The 26,935-nt window shown below is 37.5% G+C and overlaps 1 protein-coding gene across 2 annotated transcripts; it reads right to left on the reverse strand.

Moving 5' to 3' along the window:
- Positions 1-207: 207 nt before the first annotated feature.
- LOC122076770 (GTPase-activating protein GYP1-like) lies at positions 208-25,606 on the reverse strand. Of its 2 annotated transcripts, XM_042642300.1 has the most exons (10): positions 25,476-25,606; positions 24,951-25,107; positions 24,651-24,834; positions 11,117-11,187; positions 6,743-6,880; positions 6,539-6,630; positions 5,323-5,594; positions 1,455-1,540; positions 1,134-1,235; positions 208-531 (listed from the first exon to the last, which is right to left on the reverse strand). In XM_042642300.1, exons 1-10 carry the CDS (start codon positions 25,562-25,564, stop codon positions 370-372), a joined length of 1,353 nt encoding a protein of 450 aa, XP_042498234.1. In that variant the 5' UTR covers positions 25,565-25,606; the 3' UTR covers positions 208-369. The 2 variants fall into 2 exon arrangements, with proteins under 2 accessions (XP_042498234.1, XP_042498235.1); XM_042642301.1 differs by lacking the exon at positions 11,117-11,187 and having other exon boundaries at positions 6,743-6,858.
- Positions 25,607-26,935: the final 1,329 nt, after the last annotated feature.

Genomic DNA, 26,935 nt, shown 5'->3' on the forward strand with positions numbered 1-26,935 from the left:
GGAAACAGCCTCTTCTGTGAAGCACGGGGTAATGTTATGTGCATTTGCCCCTCCCAGACTTACAGGCCTATGTCCATAACCTTTAGACTGATTCATTTTCCTGGGGAAAAAAAAACCTTCAGTGGTTTTTCAATCAACCTTGAAGATCAATTTGGTATCTAAGGGGAATATCTCATAAATTCGCAGGGAGTTCAATAACCTAGAGGATGCTTCTCCAATAATTATTTGCATTCATGAAAATGATTATCCTTGACAAATAATGGACAATTAAATTTACAATCAGGAGTACAAATAAAAAATATCTTGGTTCCCCCTGCCAAGTAATACAACACGAGATGGGGGATCACTAATTGATACTTGACTTCTTCCTTAGCTGGATAAGTGACTCGGGGAGCTGTTGAACATCGTGTGCCACATGTATGCCCTCGAAAGAACCATCTCAAGTTCATGATGAGTCCAGTTATGGGTGGGGAGATGTTGAAGGAACAATACCATTCCTTGAAAATCAAGTTTCTGTAGCTTATCTGACCACTGTAACAAGGTTCAAGGCATGAATGATAACTCAGCTTTTGTATCTTCTACACCAGTAGGTATCCATGCATAGTTAAAAAGGAAACATATATGTGAATCACATTTTCTATTTCATCATATCGTAAGTGGAAAAAACTAAGGTGGTCCATAAATCCTGACAAATCACATTACTGACACACCATAAATTAGAGAAATTCTTTTTTGCTGTTCTTGAGATATATATATATATATATATATATAATTTTTTTTTTTTGACTGGTCAAGACAGGACCTCAAATTTATATGGTTAAATTCCAGCAACAGACACATAGGGAAAGTGTGTCAACAGTTAATGCCAAGTAGCAGGAGTTACAAAAGTGTATTTTTTAGTGTCACTGGATTCCATTATAGCACTATGGAAGTTTTTTGTGATGTTTAACTTTGCACCGACTAGTGAGCCATATCCTTCGCTCATTTGGGGGTTGAAACTCGACCAGTTAATTGGGTGAGGAAGTCTTCTATCATATCATATGCAATCACGTCTATCTATGTCTGCCACATCGCAAGTTTTGAAACTAGGATGAGAACACAAGGGCTACAGAAATAATAAATTCTGATCTCACCGTTAACAGAAAGCTGGCAGATATGTAAACAAGGAAATCAGGCAATGCATCTCCTTCCGCAAGATATGTGTCCCACAGTCTTGTTACTAAATGGAAAGGAATCTGCAAAAAAGTTCCAAGTGCAAATTAGCTCCAGTCCAAAAGATAACCGTAAATCACATTGTTTGATAGACCCCCAACCCCCCCAAGAAAAAAAAAAAGATCTCATTGTTCAGTTGGGCAGTACAATAAGCACTTTGCTGGATAATGACTTAAAAGACGAAACTGAACTAACAAGAGACATGAGAACTTTAAAGAATAAATGGTTAGAAGGAAGCGAACCTCACGTATTAGAAGACAGTTAAACCAGCGGAATGCAAACTGAATGAACTCAAGTCCCTGCTCCTCCATGTGCCTTGACAGGGGTTCTTATGGGCAAGACAATAACTTTGTCAGAAGCGAAGAGCTAACACTGACCACTAACAAATAGGATACCTAATTATCTATCGAAAAGAAAGGGGGGGGGAGGGATAACATAGTAACAACAGAAAAAAGCATGTGCATATGGGATAATCATGTGATGAAGCAATTATTACATGGGTTGAAAAATATGACAATATGGAGGCCACAAACAAGAGAATAACGATCAAGAAGCCTTCAATTGGTTAGTATGGGTGCAAAGAAAGAAGATGTATTGAGTGGAGTCTTTTTTTTTTCCTTTGTGTTGATTTCTTAAATCATTAGGGGTGGTTATAGTTTGAGATTTCATTCACAATTTAGCTTTTTAGTTCACGTAAATATGTCCTAAATTAATTGCTAGACAGCAAATACTAATCCTGTAATTGGGTCTCCTAAACTCAACTGAACTCATTCTTATTCCAGATAAATGGGGTCGGCTACATGGATCCATTTTCTCTAATCAGACAAAGCCATACTAGTTACTAGTCATAAGCTATTGATGTCTTTCCTCACTTCTCCTATGTACTAATTTTTGCTCTTGTTTCAATAAAATGCTGCCACGTATGCTGCCCCCCCCCCCCAAAAAAAAAATAATGGGACGACTGGAGGAGAAATACATGCATCCACAACAATTAAACTTGAAGTTCAGATTACTCATCCGAAGAAGATGTGGCTCAATTTCCTGTCACAAAAAATTCGCTTAACTATTCTTAGTAGGGTATTATAGTATTACTTGGACCTCTCAGGCTAATTCATCTGCTCCTTAGGGTCTGGAATCTAATGTTTCTCACCACATGTGAAGCAAGTAGAACTAAAATTCAAAAGATCATGCCCGTGGTTCATCTCAACAGTTATACATCTCTAGTCCACCAAGCTATTGCACAATGTGGTGCAATCTTCTCCATCCTAACCCCGAGGACTTGCAGATCATGCTGCCTGTGCTTTAGGTCTCACAGGTAATGCAATGACACAAATAAGCTAGTGATTCTCAGGAGATTTTCTGGTATAAGGATTCACCTACTGAGAGTTCATTTATTCGTTCTGTTTGGTAGAAATTAGCTGATCCTTTTAGTTTTACCTATTGGCCTTGACTTTTGAAGCAAAGATGCTCTTAAAATTTGAAATCCAATATAGTGATCAGCATTCCCTTCCTCATTAAATTCCATAATTTACAACTTGTAATAATAGGTGTTGCAAGAAGATCAGTACGAGTCAACTTCAACTGTAGTGGTGCCATTGAAGTGCTACCGTTAACTGGGGCTACTACTTTTATTACAAAGATCTGCAGCAAAACTGCTACCAATTGATACAAGGACTGAATCAAAATTGATAAACCAAGCAACTTACTGTGGTGAGTTTAGGGATGGTGCAAATGTTCAAGCTTATGGAGGGTGTCTAATTCTGGGGTATCGACGGGTGTAATCTTTCATTAGCCTCACATAATATAGGGTCAATAATCCCAGAGGAGGGTAGCTATAAATAAATTATTTTCTACGGCCTTGAAGGCTATTCAGTATCCCAAGGAGGAGAAACAAATCAAGAACAACAAAAAGAAGAGAAAACGGTCTCTCCCCTTCTATTATTGCAAATGATTCCATCTTCTACTGGGAAATTTTAAAATTATAAAAAGTACTAAGTAGAGACTGTGCTGTTAACTCTCTCAACACTTAGGCACCTACATATTTGAAAATGATTCAAACAAGAGACCTTTTATTAAGCCCCCCAGTCCCAGACTGAAAAGACAAAATTAAAATAAATTATTATTCATGAAAATGTAGGACAACCTAGAGGTATAGATTTCTAGGACTCGACTACAAGAACGGAGTGGTGGTAAGTGTGTTAAGACTGATTAGGGCTTTAATAAGGACAAGAATTGGGGAAGGAAAGAAAGTTAGCTACAGACATGGTTCAAAATTTTGACCATATTGCAAGTGCCCGATACGATATACCAGGGTACTTTTAAAAGTCCCCAATTTCGACCAAGTCGATTGATTCGACGATTTTGATCTAACCAGCTCCTTATAAAAACAAGCCCATTTTGCAAAAATCAACCTCTCCCCCATATTTTGACACTAAAAGGTGGGAAACATAGGAAATCAGCTAAGAAATTAAAATTTCTCTATCAATCTTTCATTTTACACTTGACTCAAAGTACATCGACCCAAGGAAGGGTTCTTGGAGCAAAAAGGTAAAACTCCATTTTCCCCAAATATATATTTTTTTTATAATGTACTTGTAAATATAGTACAATGATTTCAATTTTTATTATTTGTTTCGTATCCTCTACATTATGTTTTGTTTGCTAGCTCCAGTCAACGTACATTAGCAAACTTCAATCAACACCACAATTATCACTTTAGGTGTTTTTTCATGAAACTAATTCTTTGAATATGTTAGAAATGTAAAAAAAAAATAGGGTGTACAAAAAAAAAAAAAACACACACACACAATTTGGGGGGTGGAAACCTTAGGAAAAAATTCCCAGGTTTCAACAAAATTTCAGAAATTTCAACTGCAATTTCAATCTCAACCAGGGTCGATACCTGGTTGAAACCCTAAATTTTGAACCTTGGCTACAGTTGAGCGGATATGAATGGTACCCCTGAACAGTAACAAACAGTAATACTAAGATAGAGCTGGAGAAAGAGAAGGAGAAGGGAAGAGGAAGAGACAAGACACCTGGGAAGAGGGAAGTCTAAAGGGATCACTCGGGGGGAGAAGATCTGAAAGGATCACTCCCTACGGGCTTGTGTTAAACACACTTTCAATTCATCAATTATGCTCTAATACACCCTTATAATATGGTAAATATAGTTTCTTGCTCAAAAAACTAGAAGTAGCTTATTTAGGAAGCAAAAAGCTTACTTGTTGAGAGCTTCTTCAAGAATCAAGAAGCTAAAAGTAGCTTCTTTGAGAAGTTAACCTTTCAGTTCCTTAAGCCCTAAGAAACGGAACCATTAAAAAAATATCCTCAAGTAGAATGACAAAAATACCCTATCACATTACAAACTTACAATGTTTTCCTAATCAATATCTACAATATTTTCCTATCTAAAAAATACAAAAATACCCTCCAAAAAGTTACTAGAATGTATCCCTATGAAAAATAAACTCAAACAATAAGTCTGTGAACAGCCCAAAATATCAATCCATTGCTGGCTCAATTTCTCATTACAAGCTCTTTATCTACCTGCTTACTCTGTTCCTCTCCTTTGATTTAGCAAACCACACATCTTCTTTTGGAACCCTTGCAGTTATGTGGACTTGCAAGCATCCCCTAGACAGGAAAAACTCCCATCATGCTTGTGAGATGGCACATAAGAAGATAATGTGGGTCCCCAAGATACAGGTTTGCTATAAATGTTAATAAGATAGAAAATACAGTTCCTGAAACAAAAATAGAAGGAAATGGAAAAAAAAAACAACAAATCCTGGTTGAACGTCATGAAGAAGATAATTGCTGCCACTCAATATTTCTGATTGTTTGGATGGCAAAAAAAAGTATACGAATAAGGTCATCCATAAAGACTGATTTTGATATAGAAGACCCTGGTGGGAGACTGGAAGTAAGCTTGCCTCCTACAGTATGCCAGATATTCTTGCCTCAAAATCATATTAAGTAGTTGGTTGATAAAGCTTAGAAGGTAAATATTAAAAAAGCAAGAAAAGAAAGATGTAAAGAAACAACGGCATGGAAAGAAATCCAAGGGAAAAAAATAGAATGGAAAGAAATAGAGGAAATGGGATGTACCATCAATTCTCTGAACCAATTCTTTCAGCTTAAATATAAGCCTTTGTATTCCAGGTTGAGCAAATGTATAGTGGTCCTGCATCCCATCAAGTAATTTTGATAGACACCAATAGCAATCGGCTTCAACGTCAGAAATTTTCTGTGAAGGTAAATCTGCAACTAACCAATTCCCCATGTCCCCTTCTAAGTATTCAGACAAGAAAACAACTAGAAATGGTGTAACAAGATCATTAATTCCCTGAACATAACCACTTGCTGGATGCCGAATAGCCCTGAAAATAAGTCAGGAAACCGTGAATATAGATGAAGAGAAATAATCAATCATTACTTCTAAAGAATAAACAATGAGAATGCTCCTCAGTCCACAAAGACCAACTTCACATGGTTCAAATGTGCAGCATTCGGAATTAAACCAAAGTAAAGACCATTGACCCCCCCAAACCATCCATGGTCAAGACGACTTTAGAATATTCTATTAAAAGTTATATGATGATTGTGGTTTGGAAGGTCTCCAACATGAGGCTCATCCATAGTGTCTCGAGCATTTTCAATGTGAATCACAGGTGGGTCCAAAAGGAGGTCAGCTATGCTGATATGCCAAATATTATTTTTCTCACAAATAAATGAAACAGATCTGAAGCAGGAGCAAAGCTGGAGAAAATATGCAATTACAGTTAAATATTCCATAGCCGCTGAAACTTCACCCAAATATCAAAGTACACTAATATTTACATATTTCGCTCAGGTTCCTAGACATATCAACTAATAGCTTCATCAAAATAATAAATCGAAACACATATATCTGAGTGGATCTCCTACGGATTATACATAAAGTACGCACATACAAGGTGCACAAACATTTGATAATAACAATCTAAGATGTCTGCAAGGAAGAAATCAAGCTAATCAGACGACCTGTTGGCAGACTTCTTTCATATGCCATATATTTTGTTACATTCCAAAAGAATTTAATAGATAGGAAGGCTCCAGATCTGATCCAAGGTGTTTTTTTCTTACGGATCCTCCTAGTTAAGACTTTAGTATATGTAATGCACTATGCCCTGACCCCTCAGCCCATGCATTTCATGAATCCATATTTTGTTCATGGACCATATTCAGTATACAAGATGCAAACAATGTATTCCTCCAGAGGATTGGGAGGGAGAAGGGACGAAAAACTAAAGGAAAGAATGTGGAAAAGAACTAATCAGTTAACCATGTATAAAGGATCCGCTCCAAGGATTTCTGAACTTCTTCTTGCTGAAAGAAGGTGACATCAGGTACAGTCCGAGGACAATCAACAGCAATCTGAGCAGAAGAAGCAAAGCACAAAAGATATGAGTAAGTTATTCCAATTTTCCTAGCATTGGGTGGAACTTGTTAAGACAGTTGAGATGACTGCACTGTGTGCAAAGATCACCTGGCGAAGCATGTTGATCTCATCATAAGAACGTTCAATATCGGGAATATCATGATATTGAGAAACACATTCAAGGTACTCTAGCCGTTTCCTTGTAAGAACCCCCTCCCTTCTATCTGAATTAGGTGGTGCATATCCCTGTAGTCAGCTTATATTTAAGTTTCACAGCAATGTGAATAGTGAACACCTAGAAAGTACAACTGAGAAACAGATAAGATTTAATAGATCATGGACTAGAGAGAATATCTACAATTTTATTACACCCATATGAAATGATATTTGTCCATTCCAACTAGGATTCAAATGATAATAAAACAATTATCTAGTCTAAAATACACCAACAACTTTTCTCATTATAGAGGTAGTGACACAACTCATCATGCAAAATAATAGCAGAACCAAAGCCTGACCAGAAGCACTCAAGCACTACAAAAGCAACCCATTCCATAAAAAGATAGCAAGTATTTTAAGGTTCATAAATGTGATAGTATTTCTCATCAAATGGTGCTTTTTGTCATAATTAATTCTATGCATAAGAGAATTTGAAGGAGAGGAATTGTCACTCTTGCTTTCCTTTCTTCTTTTCCTTCTCCATATTTATCTTAACAATAATAGCAAGTCAGTACCACTAAGATGTACCTATCATCACAGTCCAATAGAGATTGAGAATCTTATTATGCGCTAGCGCTATAGCATTAATATATGCTTTACTTGGAGCTTCATGGCTATATGCAGCTAAAAGGAAACATCTATAACAGGGAAGGACAAAAGGTGAAGGGAAATTTATTAGGACAACTATTTCCATTCCATAAGGATTGTATGTTTGCTATAAGGAAGGCTCTTCCAAGGTTTAAAGTATCAGTCCAAGAAAGGCAACCCTAAAGAATATTGGAGTTGATGTCGATTTTGCAAACTCCACCATTGCCACTGTTTATCTGCCATACCCAACCGGCATTACCCACACCCCCGCTCAGGGTGTCCTTGCTTGTCCAGCATTGCCCAACCGGCATGGCCCACATCCCCCCATCCAGTGTGTCTCGTACAGCTCAGCGCTGCTGCACGATGTTACATGGCTCCACTTCTCCTATTGCTGCAACATGCCCCAAGAGATCACTGCCACTCATCAAATCTGAAGCAAAAGACACCTGCTTCTTTCCAGACTTGCACTTGTTCATATCACCTGAACCACCTGCAAAATCTGTTGTCTATCTGTACCTCTTACCCGAGTTCCAACAGTAGCTCCACCTGTTTCCACACTCTCTGCAAGTCTATACAAATTCCCATCCATTTGGTTTACCAGACTTGTGCCCTTTGTGCCCGCGATCAACCTCAACAAACCTGATTTCCGTTGATCTGGCACGAACCTGCACAAACTATACCAATGGAGCTGAATCTGTTCAATCCGTCCATTCAATTGTGTCCGAAATGTCAAAAAACCTTGGGACACCTAACCTCCTTACCACACCCTCTGTAGAAAATCAGACTTTCATACAGAGCCAAACTTGTACGGTATCGGCTTCATAGATTAACTTCTAAATATATATATATATATATATATATCTAACCTCCTTACCACACCCTCTGTAGAAAATCAGACTTTCATACAGAGCCAAACTTGTACGGTATCGGCTTCACAGATTAACTTATATATATATATACACACACACACACACACACACACACACAACACCACACCTTCGGTTCACGGAAGGAAAAAAAAATCACCGAGTAAGAATTCTAATTCCTTTGTAATCACTTTAAGTAATGATTAACAAAATCAGACCTTGAAGTCCACCTGCAAAAACAAAGGAGAGGGAGAGAGAGAAGAAGAAGAAGAAGAAGTAGAAAATCTCACGGTTTGGATGAATAGCATTACCATGAGTAGTAGGGTTAAAGGTATGCACCATTACACCCAGGGGTTAAAATATCAGTATTGCATATCGTCACAGTTTATTAAGGCGTCACCAAGGCGCTGGTAAGGCGACGCCTAGGCATTGAGGCGGTTGTAGGAGTCTAAGGCAGTGGTCCGCTTTATGTGCAACACATAAAACGACCGCCTTAACTACACATAAGACGACCGCTTTATGTACAACACATAAGGTGACACCTTAAAGCGCCTTTTGACGACTTATGCCCAGGGCAGTCGCATTATGTAATTTTTTACATTACTTATTTTTTTAAACTAATTAACACAGATTCCAAGTGTCATTTGGTGATTGGCAGGTATATGGGTAAGAATACACTTGAGATGCATGGGACCAAGGCTATTAATACTAAAACTCTACAAAAAAATTCACAAATCAGTCGTAAAATTGCAAGGGTTTACTGAACTGAAGAGGGAAGAACCAGAGCCGACGGGAGCCTTACTCCTTCGGATCTTGCTCCGGCAGCGACAATTCTTCACCGGCAGCGGCAGAGAACATTCGTTCTTCTTTCTTCTTCATTCTACATGCTGTTTTTCTTCTTCTTTCTCTTAATCTCTTCTATTTCCCTCTCTTTTTTTCTTTTTTCTTTTCTTACTGCAGCTGATACATATATTTTTTTATTTTCCTAGTTTCCTCTCCCTTCTACGGTTCTACCTTCTTCTTTCTTTTTCTTTTCTTTTTTTGGGTTCATTTCCTCTGTTTTTTCATTTTTTCTCCTTTCTTTTCCTCTCCCAGTCTCCCTTCTATCTTCTCCCTTCTTCTTCTTTACTTCTTCACTGCAACAGTGCAACTTGCAGCTCTCTTTTTTTTTGTTGGATGGAAAAATGTGTTGTACTGTTGTCCCCTTTATTTTTTCCACCTTCCGCGTGTGTATGACTACTATGAATATTCATATGATTGTATGCCCTTTAGCATTTTACATATTCCTTTCTTCTTTTCCAATAATTTGCTTTCCTATAGAACAAAGTTCGATTATTTATTATGGCCGCCATCTGTACATCATGTTTGGAGATGCTAATATATCGTTCAATAAGGTTGCTGATGCAATTTGTTTCAATTAAGCTAACTTGGTTTGCTATATAAACTCTGTTAGCTGTACACACTTTTTCATCTTGTTGTAAATAGTTCCTCTAAATTTGGGTGTATAAAAAATATAACACAAGAAAGCTTTATTCAATAAGGCAACGCCTTATGCCCGCCCTATCGCCAAAGTGCTCCGAAAGACCCTCAAACGCCTTGGTCGCCTCACCGCCTTAATAACCTTACGTATCGTATCAGTCAGGTGATTTTAAGAGACGTATTGTATCAGAGATATGCATGGAAATACACTTTTGGAGGGGGGAAAAAGTATAAATAAGCAAATATATAACATGTATCCTACATAAATACTAAAATGGAGAACAACATATAATGAGACAAGTCCATTGAATTGAAATTGTTATAAAGGATGAGGTTTCTTATTTGTAGTAATAATCTATTGCCATGAAGAGTGTCGGGGTGGTTCAAACTTATAGATGGAAGGGTCTTCAAGAATAGGAGCAACTAGGATGATGTAGTGCACTGACCGGACATAAGCACGATATTGACCACATTCGAAATAGTTATGGTAATGTGGGCACATTACCATAACTATTGCAGTTGATACTTGATAGATCTGATGTAGATCTAGTACAAAGAATTTTCCTAAAGGCATAGCAGTTGGTTTTTGGAAGAAATGAAAAAAACAAAATAAAATAAACATGAAATTTTTTTGTTTTTTCCTGTGAAAATTCTTGAACAAAAACAATAATTTAAACACAAAGATTAAGTTTTAAAAAAATATATTTTTTTTGGAAATCTCCTTTAATTTCTTATTTCACCTTGTTGAATGATCCAAAATTAGGTTTTAGTCACCCTTTGAATAGTTTTTTAGTTTAGATTAAAACCCCCAACTCAAATCTATGCAAAAAACTTGGTCAAAGGGCATTTTTAGGACTCTCGGTTGGTTCTTCCCGCCTTTTTTTCTTTTTTGTTTTTATGAGTTTTGTATCAAGACTAAAACCCCACATGGGCCTTTAATGGTTGTATCACACTGTATTGGCCGATACAGTATGACACATATCGATACTTACTACTTAAAAAAAAAAAGATGTGCATTGGCCTGTATCGCATCGATACTAACCAATACCGAAACGGCGGATATGATATGATACAATACGGTGGAATACTTTATACCATTACTATACCCCTACTACATATCCTCAAATCAAAATAAAACAAAACAAACGAAACCATAAATACCCAGATTGCCCAGCCACTAGTGCTAGAACATAAACTCTAAACTTCTACAGGGAAAGCAAGCTTCATAAATACATCTAAATGATCCAACATTAGTATCAAGTTAATGAAAATTGGACTAACAACATTAGTATCTAATGCTTAATAACTGAACATTAAATATAAAACATACCAGAAGAAGCCTCCATACAATTGGGCGCAGATGTGGAGTTACACCATTCCAAGCCAATTGATGCAATGACTCTCCAAGATGCATAAATTTAAAGAGAAAATATCATAATTAGGTAGAAGTATGGAACAAAACTATAAAAACAAAAGCAAGGATTAACGTCTAGTTGGAGTTATGGAAATTAACCTTGGAATCAAAAGGTTCTAAGATACATAGAACGGACTAAGAAGACGGAGTATATTGTGTGTAACTTTATGACGGATAATGAGGTGGTGAAAATTGAGGAAGGGGAGATCACGCAAAGTGATTATTTTAGGCATTTATGCTCAATCACTATATCATAAATAAAGATGATGATATAGAGAATGATTTTCAAAGAGAATTAAATAGGATGGATTAAGTGAAGAAGTGTGTCCAGAGTGTTGTGTGATCGACATACTCCTTTAAAACTAAAATGAAAATTCAATAGGACAATCATACGATCGGCTATGATGTATGGTGCATATGTTGGGCAATTAAGAAGCATCATCTAGATCAACTCAACCAAGCTGAGATGAGGATGTTGAGATGGACGTGGCAAAACTAGGAAGGATAGAGTAAGGAATGATCATATTAGAGCTGATTTGGGAGTAGCTCCAATACACAATAAGCTATGAGAAGGGTGGTGGCATGGCCATGTTCAACATAGACCTTTGGATGCTCCAGTACAAAGGAATGATCTTATTCAAATTAAAGGAACAAAAAGAGGCAGGGGTAGACCAAAAAAAACTCTAAGAGAAATTGTGACAAAAGGCATGCATAGCTTAGGCCTTGTCTCAAGTATGGCCTCAAAGGCTCAAACATACCATTTGGAGACAGGAATGGGAATGATCAAGATTTAGGCAGCGAGGGAACCAAGAAGGCAAAGGATTTGTCTTTTCCTAGATTTGATTTCAGCAAAATTGATGGTTTCTTCGTTTAGAAGTTGAGAGAAGTAGATTGGATCTTGAGAATAAAAAGACAAATAAAATTCAATATAAGCAGAAGAAATATCTAACAGATTGTCTAGTAAAGCAAGCTGATCTTTACACTTTCTAATTGCAAGCATAATACATGAAAAATAAAGCTTAAAGAAGACAAGACTTACATATGGGTCTTGAATTACAGAATTGCAGAAGTGCACACAGACACTTATATACAGCACACAGACACGAATTGCACACAGACTTTAATCTCACTCTTCTTACAAACACACTCAATGGAAAAAAAAACTCTCACAAACTCTACTCACAAACAAACATAGGAAGAAAATACTAATCTATTCTTCTTAGTCTTATTTCGTGGTGTCTTCTAAGGAGAAGGAGCTTTCTTTTATAGATGGCGGACACCAAAATTTCTTCAAAATTAGTTGGGAGATGCATTGATGGGCCTTGATAGAGTTGGCGTCGAGTAGGCATCAAACCAACCGGATGTGACATTTGAACAGCTAAAGATAAGGTGTTCTTATCACAAATTAGGTACACCTAATAAGGTGTGGGGTTATTGTCAGAAGCTAATAAGCTTCAGCCGAAAATTATATTGTTGTGTAGTTCAGGTGTGTGACTGAAAATAAGCCACGAATGAGATTCTCAGGCATTCCACATGGGATGACCCACTGTTTTTCAGAAGAGTCTCAAATAGGTGAATTATTAAAGTGTCCACCCGTGACACTCACTATAATGCGCTTATAGTGTTGCGTGACGCATGCCAAGACGTCAGTCTAACTGGGGTGGCACTAGATGTGGATGCTTGACATCTAGCAAGAATCAGAATGGCGTGTTTGATTATCACGGCACGGGGTCAAGGTGTAATGAGACCTCTTCCCTCCCCCCCCCTTTTTTTTTTATTGGGCCATTAGAAATCAGACCGTTGAGCGAATTGGCTTCCGTCATCCGAAGGAGAAAGAGCGGATGTAGATGAGGATGATGACGGGGCTGGATTGTCGGGCTAAATATTAAACCCGATAGCTGTTAGAATTCACTCTTGGATTTGCTCATCTGACAAAAACGGAAGACGACGCCTAGTGGTATTGAAAATGTTAAAAAATGGCGTCTAGACTGCCGTTGTTGAGGAAGATACAAGGGGTAGATCGGAACTAATGCCTTGTTTAGGCACAAATCGTGAGCCAGTTAAAGGTGAAATGTCAAATTTATCCCACCATTTAACCATAATATGGTGTTCTAATTGGGGAACATAGTTCCATTCTTCAAAGTCATCAGTAGACATCCGATACTTCCATTGAAGAATCCAGGGAACTTCGTATAATATGAAGAATTGGACGAAGAGAGCTCGGGAGTTTAAAGGTTGATTGAACTCTTTGAATTTAGTAACTGATTGCAGAAGAGCTATAGGAAGGAACTCCACACGAGGTGGTCTCAGGTAAAGAACTATTGTAGAAACCAGTTCGGCACACCTAATAAGGTGCGTTGAAGACGAAACTTCACGAACCAAGAATGGGTTTCATGATCATTCTGATATAAGAATATCATGTTCCAAGCTTTGGCATAATCGGCATAACCATATGACCTTAGTTTAAGGCCAAAGACATCATGAAATTCTCGTTTGAATGAGGGCAAAGGTCCCCATTCACGATCTCTTATGATGTTTATTATATTGAGCTTCGAATAAGCCTTGACATGAGCACTTCTATAGGAGTGCTGAATATTAGCACTCTGAGTTTCTTCAAGAATTCTTTCATATAAATAACGAGTTTTATCACCAGAAGATGGATGGAGATGGTCGTGGAGGTAAATGGTGGCAAGTTCTGAGGGAGTGTGACAGAGGTGAATATTTTCAATGGGAATGACTGGGATAAAATTGGTTTCTATGAAGGGAGAATTATTAACAGCCTTATTTAAGGTTGTTGCAGGAGATTGGGATGAAATAGGAGTGGGTTCTTCTTGAAGTTTCCTTGAAGAAGAGGAGGCAACATCTTTTTTAGAAGAGGCAGGGATAATGGCCTTCTGTTTAGGAGCCTTGCAAGAATTCTCGGGTTAGAAAATCAGGTAAACTGTTAGTATCTCCTTTAATAAATTCAATATTAAAATCAAAAACAGAAAGAAGTGACTGCCATCGAGCAAAGATCTGTTTGGAAGCCAGATTCTTTACGTCTTTCTCAAGGACTTCTTTAGCCACTTTACAATCCACTCGAACAAGAAAATATTGATTAAGAAGATCACTTTCAAATTTAGTTATACACAAAACAAGTAAAAGAATCTCCTCTTTTATTGTAGAATATTTTTGTTGAGTAGAATTCCAGGTGCCAGAAGTAAAACGTACTAAAACTTCTTTAGGAAGGTTAGGACATTTTTGCTTCAAGATACCTCCGAATCCGAATTCGGATGCATTAGTCTCAATGATTTTAAAACAATCTAGTCGTGCTAAGTTTAAGCACGGAAGCTCCTTGGCTTTGAGCTTAATTTTTTGGACAGCGTCAGTATATACAGTTGTCTAAGGTTCAGGCTGTTGTTTTAACCTGTTAAACAACGGTTTGGCATCCTTTGCTAAATCCTTGTAGAACTCAACAATGTAATTTAGGCTAGCAAGAAACCTTTGGAGTTGAGTTTTTTCTATTATCTCGTCAAGGAATTTATTAGCAAACTGAATGGCTCGTTTAATAGGAATAATGGAGCCGAATGAAATATAGTGTCCCAAAAAACGCACTTTAGCTTGAAATAATTTTATTTTCTTAGCTGAGACAGCTAATCCTACTTGACGAATAACAGAAAGGAAGATATTTAAGTGTTTCTAATGTTGAGCAATGTCCTGGGAGTAAATAAGGACATCATCAATATACACAATTATAAACTGCGAATATTGATTAAAAATTTGATTCATTATATTTTGAAATTCAGAGAGAGCATTCTTAAGGCCAAAAGGCATAACATTCCATTCGTATTGACTGAATGAGACAACAAAAGCTGTCTTATACCTGTCTTTTTCTGCTATTTGAATTTGCCAGTACCCAGATTTCATATCAAACTTAGAGAATATGCTGGAGGCGTATAATCTATTGAGAAGATCCCTTTTATTAGGGATATGGTACCGAATCTATTTAAGAACCTTATTTAAAGGTTTATAGTTGATCACAAGTCTAGGTGCACCACGTTCAATTTCAGCATTATTATTTACATAAAAGGCAGTGCAACTCCAGGGAGATTTACTAGGTCTAATAAGACCTTTAGCAAGGAGTTCAGAAATCTCCTTCTGACAGGTTTCCCTTAATTTTAACACTAACTTGAAAGGTCGGGTCATCAATTTTTTATTGGATGCTCTTCTGTTGGATTTCTGATGATAAAGAGCATATAAAATTTTCTTTGGATGGAATTTGAGTCTGGATTTCATTCACCGTAAGAACTTATGGGGGTTCGATGAAATGAAAAGTAATAGGGTGATTAACCACATAATGAAACAGAGTGCCTAGAAGAACGAATTGAGAAAGTCTTTTTACCATTATAAAATGAGTCCTTAGGCAGTGTCCATTATTACAGATAGAAGCAGATGGGAGTTTATACTCAACCTGCATTCTATATCCGTCAGTAGTAACTAGCTTTTGAGTAGTCTTCTCAAAGTATTGCGAGGGTACGAGTCCTTCGTTAATACAATTAATATCCGTGCTTGAATCTATTAGGGCGATAGTCTTTAGGCTAAACTCTCGATTGATAACAATATCGATCATTATGTGCCATCGATGAGTTTGAACCTATTGAATAGTTAAGACTTGAGCATCTTCAAAAGAAACTGCAGCAGTAGTTGCAGAGGTACTAGCTATTGTATTTTGAGTTACTAGTAGATCCTTAAAGAAAGCTTCTTCTTCGAAGTCTGGCTCAATCATTTGGTGTTCATTATATAATTCAAGAGTCTGAATTCTTTGTTTAAGACTCTTAACTTCAGTTTTAACTTCGTTGAGATCTCTTCTAAGTTCCTGAATAGTGGGTTCACAGGCTTGAGAAGTAGCCTTAACCCGATTGATTATAGTTTTAAAACTATAATCTTGCACCGCAGGCTGTAAAGCAGGAACAAGGCAAGACCTAGTAGTATCCTTAACTAATGTAATATATTCATGTAATAGTTGGGCCTTAGTTGCAGGATCAGTTACTTGGTCTATTGCTTTTAAGAGAAATGACTCTTCAGTTGAAAGAACCATCAAGCCATTTTCTTTAAGCATTGCCTGAAAAGGATCACAACTGCAATGGAGAGTCTGGCTTTTAGGCTCAGAAGAATCACTGTTGAACTCAAGTTGAGCAATATCTTAATCTAAGTTAGATTCGGTGTTAGACTCAAGGTCGGACGAGATATAGAACAAGACCTTTTCAAGATTTTGCTTTTGAGAGTTATCAATTTCTAAAGCATTAATTCTTGCCTTAGTTCGACAATTATTCTTATAATGTCCTACTTTTCCACACTTATAGCAAACAAGAGGTTTGTTAGTAGGAAAAGAATTTTGAGGACGGGATTTTGAAAAGCGTTTCTTGAAGAAGCGCTTAGGTTTAGATTTATATTGCTTAGCCTGATATTTAGGCTTAGAAAACCTAGAGAGTTTTTTATGAGTCTTCTTAGATCCTGGAAGACGAATCTTCTCGTATCCAAACTGCTCACAAAAGTCTCCTAGTTCTCTAAATCCAGCTTGTCTCTCTTTAGACAATTGCTTCTTTAGTTTAAGGTCTGTGCAAAGTTGAAGACCTTTATTGTAAACTTCAGCAGCTAATTCCCCATATATGTATTGCTCAAAGGGAATAGTGCCATTATGCTTTGCCTTAAGTCTATACCTTACCTTTTGAGCAAATAAGGGAGGTAAACCAGAGATAAACTTTTCTTTCCATATAGAATTGTTGCAGTCATCTCTAGTAAAGACTTTAGCAAAGAAGACATCTCTATACCATCTATAATGAGATAGTGTAGGACATCGAAGATTCATAAGTTGTTCTCTTGCTCGATCAGCTAAGATTTCAGCTGATTCAACAAAATGGAGAGTTATAGTATAAACTAGGGTGTTTACCGCATCTTCATGATTAATATAAACTGTTCGCTGAGCAAAAGAACCATCGGCAAGCTGTTCTGTTTGGTTCTGTGGAACACTGGTAACAGCACTTAGGATTTGATTTTGAACCTCTTTGGACAGATAGAAATCCCACCAACCGCGAAGTTGGCCGGAGAATCAAGTTGCTATCATTTTAGCAACAGCCAAATCGGATGTTTGATACTGTTTAGCCTTTGTGGCATACATAAGCATCTGCTTTAGAAGAATGATGATTTGATATTCAGATAACCATCAATATTCCATTCAATAATAGAATTACCGTCAACCGAAAAACTAGCTGGCTCGCCTTCCATTTCAAATTGGAGGTCTACAGGAGAAGGCCGAGGATAGTAGTAGTTTGTCGGTGCTGTAGGCATAACTTTATGAGCTTTCCTCATAACTCAATTAAACTGAGGAATTGGCTCAGGAATTGCTGCCTGTGGAGGTAGTATAGACTGGAATTCTTTCTCAGCAATTTCAATCTTTGAATTAGAAGGTTCAGCAAGAGAAAGAGCCATAGCTTGTTTTTCTTTGTCCTTAGAAACCTGAAGTTGGCTGAGACGGGATACAATTTCATCAATGATGGTTGTCTCAATCTTTCTAATTGGGACATCCAAAACAGGAGGAGGTTTAAAAATGACAGATTGGTTACTTCTAGGCTAAGAAGCAGGGGCTTGCCAATTTGGCTTTAAGTTATGCTCAATATTAGCATAGGAGGTAAACGGAGTAGAAGCCTTTATACAATCAATCTGGCTTCCTATGGACTGAAGACAAAGTAGTATAATTGTTTTGTTCAACAACTTGACTAAGATGAGATTCAGTTAACGGAGAGGATGTATAACTTAAAGTTTTAAGAGGAGTAGCCATCTGATTGGTTCCTATCTCTAAGGCTTGAGGAGGAGGATGAACAGATTCCATTTATGTTCCTTCCTTGGTAACATAAGTGGTTGATACCTTCTTAATCTTATTCACCTGTGGATGGCTAGGTGATTTTTCTATAAGGTATATCTTTAACCATTGAAAAAATGGGAGATTTATTTGATGAGTTTCCATATGAGAAACCCATTTCTCATGAAGCTCTTGCCGCTGAGGATTGGAATAGTGTTCTTTAAAGATCCGACGTTTCCTAGCATTCCTAACGGACTTATATTCCTGAATAAAGAATCACTTATTGATTTGGAATTTGGGTTCTTCAGTGATATGAAGCATACGTATTCCCAAGGGTGCTTGCGATCAAAGAGTGTTGGAGATGAGGACCTATTTTTCGTATCAATAGGAACAATAGGTGGCTGATTAGCCTGAGAAGGTTCTCTAGGAGGACTATAGACAGGTTGATTAACCTCAGTAGGTGTACGGTTTGTACCTTGAAGATTGATTATTCCATCAAATATCTCACTCTGAGCTCGAGATGAAGAAGCACGAGCAGGTACTTGGTACGTGGGATACTCAGAGGAAGAAGAAATCACAGAAGAAGTAGATCTACGAGTATTATCGAGTCTACGATCAAAAGTGATTTCAACATCACCAAATGGAAGTTGGGTGATCCAAGATGGAGTAGTCCTGAAAGGTGGCTGAGGTTGAGCCACAAAGGTTAAAGTCCAAGATTCTGGAAGGTTGATTTCCGACCATCTAATACACCAGGGGACAAAGATTTGAGACCGGTTGGAATTAGCCTGGAAACACACCGCTTGCCCACGAAGATCTATAACCTTAGCATTAGGAGCGACAGTAGTCATTACTTTATAATAGATACGGTAAATCACTGCGAGATTTTGAGTTCCCGGAGCGATACGATATCCATAAGTCTTCAAAGAAATGACAGTACCATCAAGAATATTAGTATCTGTTAAGGACATAGTAAGATTTGGTCTACACTGAAAATAGACTGGTCCTTCATAGAGACTAGTTTCAACTGTACCCATTAGAGATTCATTAAAATCAAGCATTTTGGCATCTCTAATAGTAGCAAAAACCACACTATTTAACCCTAGAAGAGTTAAGGGTTTCAGTGCCACTTGCACTAATCCAATGTGGATAAACTTAAATCCACGATCTCTACGCCTCTGAATTTGAGAACTGGACAGGAGTTGGATTTGTTCTTGGTTAGAGAGCAGAGTATGGGTGTTTTCGCTAGTCTTTATGACATAGTCACCATGAAAAACAAAAGTTCCTTTATGATATACCTCAGATTCAGGTATCCGGGGAATGGTATAATTATTCATGGCAGCTTCTAAGTTTCTGAAAACCACTTCTTCGGAATTATGAACTGGATCATAAGTCCTTCCGCTTGTGCTAGCATTAGAAGATGATCTTCTCGAACTATATCTAAAGTATGAAGCCATAGTTTAGTGTTTCGAGTCAATAAAGGTTTCGATCTATATATCCTTCTGTCAATACCACCTGCTATCAATACTATTATGCCTTTAAACGCCTATCCACGGCAACACGGCTGAGTACAACTTGGGTGTAGGTCAATACGACTTGGGTGAAGGTCTATATGACAAGGGTGAAACACTACCAACTGAATGGTCTTTACGACTATGGCAACTTTCAACTTGGCCCTGACACCATTTGGAGACAGGATCGGGAATGATCAGGATTTAGGCAACTTCAAGAAGAACCTACTCCTATTTCATCCCAATGTCCTGCAACAACCTTAAATAAGGCTGTTAATAATTCTCCCTTTATAAAAACCAATTTTATCCCAGTCATTCCCATTGAAAATATTCACCTCCGTCACACTCCCTCAGAACTTGCCACCATTTACCTCTGCGACCATCTCCATCCATCTTCTGGTGATAAAACTCGTTATTTCTATGAAAGAATTCTTGAAGAAACTCAGAGTGCTAATATTCAGCACTCCTAAAGAAGTGCTCATGTCAGGGCTTATTCGAAACTCAATATAATAAACATCATAAGAGATCGTGAATGGGGACCTTCGCCCTCATTCAAATGAGAATTCCATGATGTCTCTGGCCTTAAACTCAGGTCATATGATTATGCCGATTATGTCAAAGCTTGGGACATGATATTCTTATATCAGAATGATCATGAAACCCATTCCTAGTTCGTGAAGTTTCGTCTTCAACACACCATATTAGGCGTGCCGAACTAGTTTCTACAATGGTTCTTCACCTGGGGACCACCTGCTTTGGAGTTCCTTCCTACATCTCTTCAGCAATCCGTTACTAAATTCAAAGAGTTCAATCAACCTAGAGACATCATGAAATTCTCGTTTGAATGAGGGCAAAGGTCCCCATTCACGATCTCTTATGATGTTTATTATATTGAGCTTCGAATAAGCCTTGACATAAGCACTTCTATAGGAGTGTTGAATATTAGCACTCTGAGTTTCTTCAAGAATTCTTTCATATAAATAACGAGTTTTATCACCAGAAGATGGATGGAGATGGTCGTGGAGGTAAATGGTGGCAAGTTCTGAGGGAGTGTGACAGAGGTGAATATTTTCAATGGGAATGACTGGAATAAAATTGGTTTCTATGAAGGGAGAATTATTAACAGCCTTATTTAAGGTTGTTGCAGGAGATTGGGATGAAATAGAAGTGGGTTCTTCTTAAAGTTTCCTTGAAGAAGAGGAGGCAACATCTTTTTTAGAAGAGGCAGGGATAATGGCCTTCTGTTTAGGAGCCTTGCAAGAATTCTCGGGTTAGAAAATCAGGTAAACTGTTAGTATCTCCTTTAATAAATTCAATATTAAAATAAAAAAAGAAAGAAGCGACTGCCATAGAGCAAAGATCTGTTTGGAGGCCAGATTCTTTACGTCTTTCTCAAGGACATCTTTAGCCGCTTTACAACCCACTCGAACAAGAAATTGTTGATTAAGAAGATCACTTTCAAATTTATTTATAAACAAAACAAGTGAAAGAATCTTCTTTTTTATTGTGGAATATTTTTGTTGAGTAGAATTCCAGGTGCCAGAAGTAAAACGTACTAAAACTTCTTTAGGAAGGTTAGGACATTTTTTATTCAAGATACCTCCGAATCCGAATTCGGATGCATCAGTCTCAACGATTTTAAAACAATCTGGTCATGCTAAGTTTAAGCACGGAAGCTCCTTGGCTTTGAACTTAATTTTTCGGATAGCGACAGTATGAACAGTTGTCCAAGGTTTAGGTTGCTGTTTTAACCTGTTAAATAACGGTTTGGCATCCTTTGCTAAATCCTTGTAGAACTCAGCAATGTGATTTAGGCTACCAAGAAACCTTTGGAGTTGAGTTTTTTCTGTTATCTCGTCAGGGAATTTATTAGCAAACTGAATGGCTCGTTCAATGGGAATAATGGAGCCGAATGAAATATAGTGTCCAAAAAATGCACTTTATTTTGAAATAATTTTATTTTCTTAGCTGAGACAGCTAATCCTGCTTGACGAATAACAGAAAGGAAGATATTAAAGTGTTTCCAATGTTGAGCAATGTCCTGGGAGTCAATAAGGACATCATCAATATACACAATTATAAACTGCGAATATTGATTAAAAATTTGGTTCATTATATTTTGAAATTCAGAGAGAGCATTCTTAAGGCCAAAAGGCATAACATTCCATTCGTATTGATCGAATGGGACAACAAAAGCTGTCTTATACCTGTCTTTTTCTGCTATCTGAATTTGCCAGTACCCAGATTTCATATCAAACTTAGAGAATACGCTGGAGGCGTATAATCTATTGAGAAGATCCCTTTTATTAGGGATAGGGTACCGAATCCATTTAAGAACCTTATTTAAAGGTTTATAGTTGATCACAAGTCTAGGTGCACCACGTTCAATTTCAGCATTATTATTTACATAAAAGGCAGTGCAACTCTAGGGAGATTTACTAGGTCTAATAAGACCTTTAGCAAGGAGTTCAGAAATCTTCTTCTGACAGGTTTCCCTTAAATGATCAAGCATTTGAGCTGCCAGAGCTTTTGTGGGAATTCGGTTTTCAGAAAAGTCATCTTCATATGGAAGAGTAACAATATGTGTTTTCCGAGACCAAAATGCAGTAGGGATTTCAGAACAAACTTCTTTTTCAAGTTGAGCTTGAAAGAGTAACAATATGGTGAGTTGTTTGTTGTTGATGATGTTGTTGGTGGTGCAAGTACTGGTTCTTTTAGGATTGGCAATTCAATCATGGTTAAGTTATTAGGGCTGCATTTGCATTATCATCGATGTATGTTTTGACTGCCTTTGTGGATATTAGAGCTCGATAGTGCCAACTGCGCCTCAGCCGGATATGGGTTTGGATGAATCATTGGAGGGCAACGTTAGTTTTATGGGGAAAAAAGGATTGTAAATAAATAAAGGGAAAAAGAACGCGACCCTGCTGGCACAGGAACATGGCAGTGTGTTGGCCAATGGAAGGGAGCACGGGAGCATCTTCAGTGTATGGTGGGGCAGAGGCAGCATGGTCTTTCTGCACCCTGCTGTGTCAGGGTGTGGGGGACCGCAAGCGGGTAGCTTCTTTTTCCCATAATAAACTACCAACTTAAGAAATAACACAAATAAGGCTACAATCTAATTAAACTTTCCAAAACAAATATCACATCACAGAGTGACACCTAATCTAAAATGGCTATAACGTTACACATACAACTTGGAAGTGGAAGATCTTGATTATGTTAGGAAAGTAAATGGATAAGCCTTTTAACAGAACCAAGAGCAATCAAAGCGAGAAGTTTTGGTCTCCAAAATAAAGCTCTAAGAACAGTGGCAAAATAACTAATTTTCTGGAATACAATGCTCCCAAACACCGAACTGACCCAATGGTTACTCGTAGAATTCTTCTTTAGGATGTTCCTGCATCATAGGGTAAATTTGCAGGTAGTTGCATAGGATTTGTGGTTGGGGTGGCTGTTTCATGCAGATTTGTGGGAAATCCTAGCCCAGCTCCTGTTTTTCATTTATCTTCTCTTTATATTAATCTGTCATTGCCGTAACAAAGAACCAAAGTCGTAAGATTCAGCCAACATTTTGGTGACCAGATGCTGATCAACTAGATTAACTGCAATAGATGCAGAATCCAGGTTCCTTCACAAGTATGCTTGCAGGAGGATGAAGAACAGGCCAGAATAGGCCTGCGGTTTAGCTTGGTCTAGTCTTGGAATGGTCTGAACCAGTTTTCTGGTTCTCTTCAAAACCAGATTGTGGAACTTATGTTGATGTATTTTCTTTTGTCTTTAGAAGGCTGGACAGCTGTCATTAAGCAGTCCAAAATGTCAATTGTGGTTGGATGTGTTCATATTCCAAGTCCAATTGTATCTAAGAAGTCAATTGTTTCTATAAAACATGTGATGCCCACAGGCCCAAGATATGAATTTTATGTTGAATAAAGCTTGGTTTCTACCAATAAAATCAGTGAGATTCAGATTTATAGTCGTGAGATGCAGTGGCTGCCTGGTAGATGCTGGGTTGATCAGTGGGATGCTGGTCAAGGCTTGAGCAGGAAAGCTCAGGTCATATATTTTCTTCATTTCTTACTTTGCAACAGGTCAGTTCTAACCTTAATTTCCTGCGCACACTAAATCCTTATTTCTTGCTTAATATTGCTCAGATTTCAACTCTAACTTCAGGTCATATAATCGGATGTTATTCTGAGTTTTTTCCTGGTTTCAAAAGCTAAACTTTGTGTCAGATCATAACAGAGTCCTATTCTGTTAGGATTCCTGAGTTTCTGAAATTGTTATTACTGCAATAAGTTAATGTTTAAACCCTGTTTCAGATCCTAAATCAAAATATGTTCTGCCCTTAAATCTGATTTCTGATCTACTGTAAATCTGGAATTGTTGTTTGCTTTTGATCCAAGTACTGCCATCAATTTCCTATTTAGAAAGGTCCTAATTCAATTAGGATTCTCCTGAAACTTGAGAGTAGACCCTTAGATTAATTTCAGTTTCTGTTATTCTGTTCCTATACCTGAATATATAGAGCAATCCATTATATTTTAGTTTAAATCTGAAATCCAGAATTCCAGATTACTGTTTATCACTTTCTCTTCAGTTCCGGTCACTTCAACTTCACTACGGTTCTGGTTTCTATGTGTTACATAGTGGCTCTAGGTGATTAGAAACCCATTAGCAAGTAGTCAGGAGTCAGGACCCATTCAAAATCTAGATCTTCTAATTGTTTATGTACATAAACTATGTTTAGCACATGATCCAGTTTTATGGACCTAGAGTGATTATGAAAGCTTCCCTCACCCCAAGTTTCAAACAATATATGTATGATATATATAGAACTAAGAGGATGTATGAATTGTCCCAGGATTCATGGCGAAGGTGATAATTCAACTATCGGTTGGCTCAATTTTTGATACCATGAACTTGCGACACTATGATCTTTAATTCTTTATTATGTCTGTCTAAAAAGGCAAAAATAAATTATATATATTAAGGCCCCTTAAAAACGGGAAAAAAAAAATCTGATATCTGCAAATATAAAGGTTTTTCAAGGTCAGAAACAAGGAAGCAAAGCAGACAATAGAGAACAAAGAAAAGCAAATACCTAATATGACAGTTGATCCAGAGAGTTCCTTTGTGAACTTCATAACCCTCGCAGAATCAGTGGCTCTAGCCCCAAACATGAGCTTCTGAGCCTCTCTGGATGTACTCTCCATGTTTGTAATGGAGGATGGTGGTTTACTAATGGTCGTCTCATTTGTTACCTTGCTCGTACTTTGAAGTTCGCCCTAAATAAAAACTAGTCTTTAATTGTTAAAGTCCAGAACTAATTCAGAGAAGAAATCCAGATGATTGGGGCACATATTAAATAAAGACCAAATTAGCCAGTTTTAGCCAATATTACCTCAAATGACGTGTCCGTATGTTCACCTGACCTGAAATCATCTTCTGATCGACTCCTTTCAATGTCCGGAGGATTTTCAGCTGAGCTAGAATCTTTCAGTGACTCTGATCTCCGGCTTAGCAAAACTTTTCCAGGGAAACTGCGACCTTGAACCAGTCTGGATCACAAAATAGAAAACAAGCTGAGTTTATGCACTAACGCATAAATGGATACGGAATAAGATAAGAGCTCAATGTATGCAAATTTTTTTTTTTAAATTCAGCCTGATTTAGCATAACATGAGACTATAGGAAACTACACAACTCTATGCATTCCCACATAATCAACATATTAAAAAATAAATTAAAGAAACTATGGCCTTGGCAGACCTGGCGAAAAATCAGGAAGACAGGATTTTTTTTGACTGGTTTTAGATCTATATTGGTTTGTAGTGGTGTTGGCTCTCAGCTTGTTGAGTGCTCAATTTGGAGGTCTTTAGGTTCATTGAAAGTACCCTTTCAAAGGAAATGTTATGAATGAGCATACCCTTGAACACTTCTAAGGGTCTGATTGAATCTGGTATCAAGGCTGGGAATGCTCTCCTTTCGTTCCACTTCTCCATCATTGTTCCTCATAGCTTCTTTACAATGCAAATAGCATTTTGGATTCCTCCATCTAACCCTTTTCAAATCACAGCAAGACAAGCACAGCAAAATAAACAATGATTCAAGAAAAATAATGCCCTTTTTTATTAATAAAGTAAAGATAGATGGTGGACTACGGTCAATTGAAATTTTATGTCAGATCAAAGCCATTTGAAAGAATAAGCATGGAAGTACTGTAGATGAAACCAACAGGACTATGCTCATTGCTCAAACAAGAGGTCTAGTTTTTTATTTGTTTCAGGAAGTGGGTATTAATGGACAATGGACAAGCACAACCATAAGTCACCTATGAACAGGCACCTACTTCTTCCTCGTGGCAAGTCCGATGATGCTGAAATACTGTAGGCAAGTAGACCCCAAGGTCCTCTAATCACATATCAAGTTTCATCCTGAACAAAGCGATGGTGGTGAAGAATGTCCAACATAATTTTATATCCACGCATCGTGGAACGTATACAGTTTTGATCAAACACAAACAAGTGGGGCTTATGGCTACCTCAAAACTCACAAGTGCAGGTTCTCCGAATGATTGCAGCACTTGAAACTAGCTACTATACATAGGATCCACGCAACAAAGATGTTCTTTTCCGAATTAGGGTTTCACAAACCCTAGCTCTTGAAACCCAAAGAAAGAGGATCACCACGATTTTGGGAGCTTCAAAAAACCCTAAAATCGTAGGCTACTTGTGTTGTCTCTCTCTATCTACATATCTATAGAATACTATCTAGCAATCTCCCATGCATAGTGTGCCAGTGGTGTGAGCCGAGTGTTCCAAGTTCCCATTGCGGTGTGACCCTATAGGGTGTTACCACTAAGATTGCACAAGGCGAGTCCAACTCATCTATAGTATTTAGTATTTGTAACCTAGTAAATAATACTAATTAATAACAAGTGCAACAATAGATGGAAATAAATTGGTAACCTTTAAGTAATAGAAACCATTACATTTAAGCCCCTCCACTTTAACAACATCACATAACGGATTTTCGGGTATGAAAAATACAATCTCCAAAACCCTAATTCGTTGAAACATCTAGAACAGAGAATCTCGACCATTGATTGGATATGGATCATTTATAAAGCATTTTGCAAATATAACTATTAAATAATAATTAAGTGTTCATAAAAAATTTACAAAACTGCACCGAGCTTAGAATTTTGTCTAATCATTGTCTAAACAATTCTCCTAAGATATTCTCCCTAACTGGTAAGTAGATTCCATGTTGAACATCTCCTCCACACTCATAGATATATATTGTGTAATAGGCCTACTGATATTAATATATAGCCAATTTAGGCATCAACCATTANTTTTTTAATCTCATCCATCATCACGAGCT

The sequence above is a fragment of the Macadamia integrifolia genome, chromosome 4 (assembly GCF_013358625.1).
Source record: "Macadamia integrifolia cultivar HAES 741 chromosome 4, SCU_Mint_v3, whole genome shotgun sequence".
Lineage (NCBI taxonomy): Eukaryota > Viridiplantae > Streptophyta > Magnoliopsida > Proteales > Proteaceae > Macadamia > Macadamia integrifolia.

Bases quoted from the DNA above. Each gene is read 5' to 3' on its own strand.
- LOC122076770 (XM_042642300.1), bottom strand. From the start codon at position 25,564: ATGAGGAACAATGATGGAGAAGTGGAACGAAAGGAGAGCATTCCCAGC. The intron at 5,595-6,538 runs GTTAACTGATTA...ACTTATTTTCAG, and splicing joins GAGCGGATCCTTTATACATG to GGCTATTCGGCATCCAGCAA. The intron at 532-1,133 runs GTGAGATCAGAA...ACCTTGTTACAG, and splicing joins CTGCCAGCTTTCTGTTAACG to TGGTCAGATAAGCTACAGAA.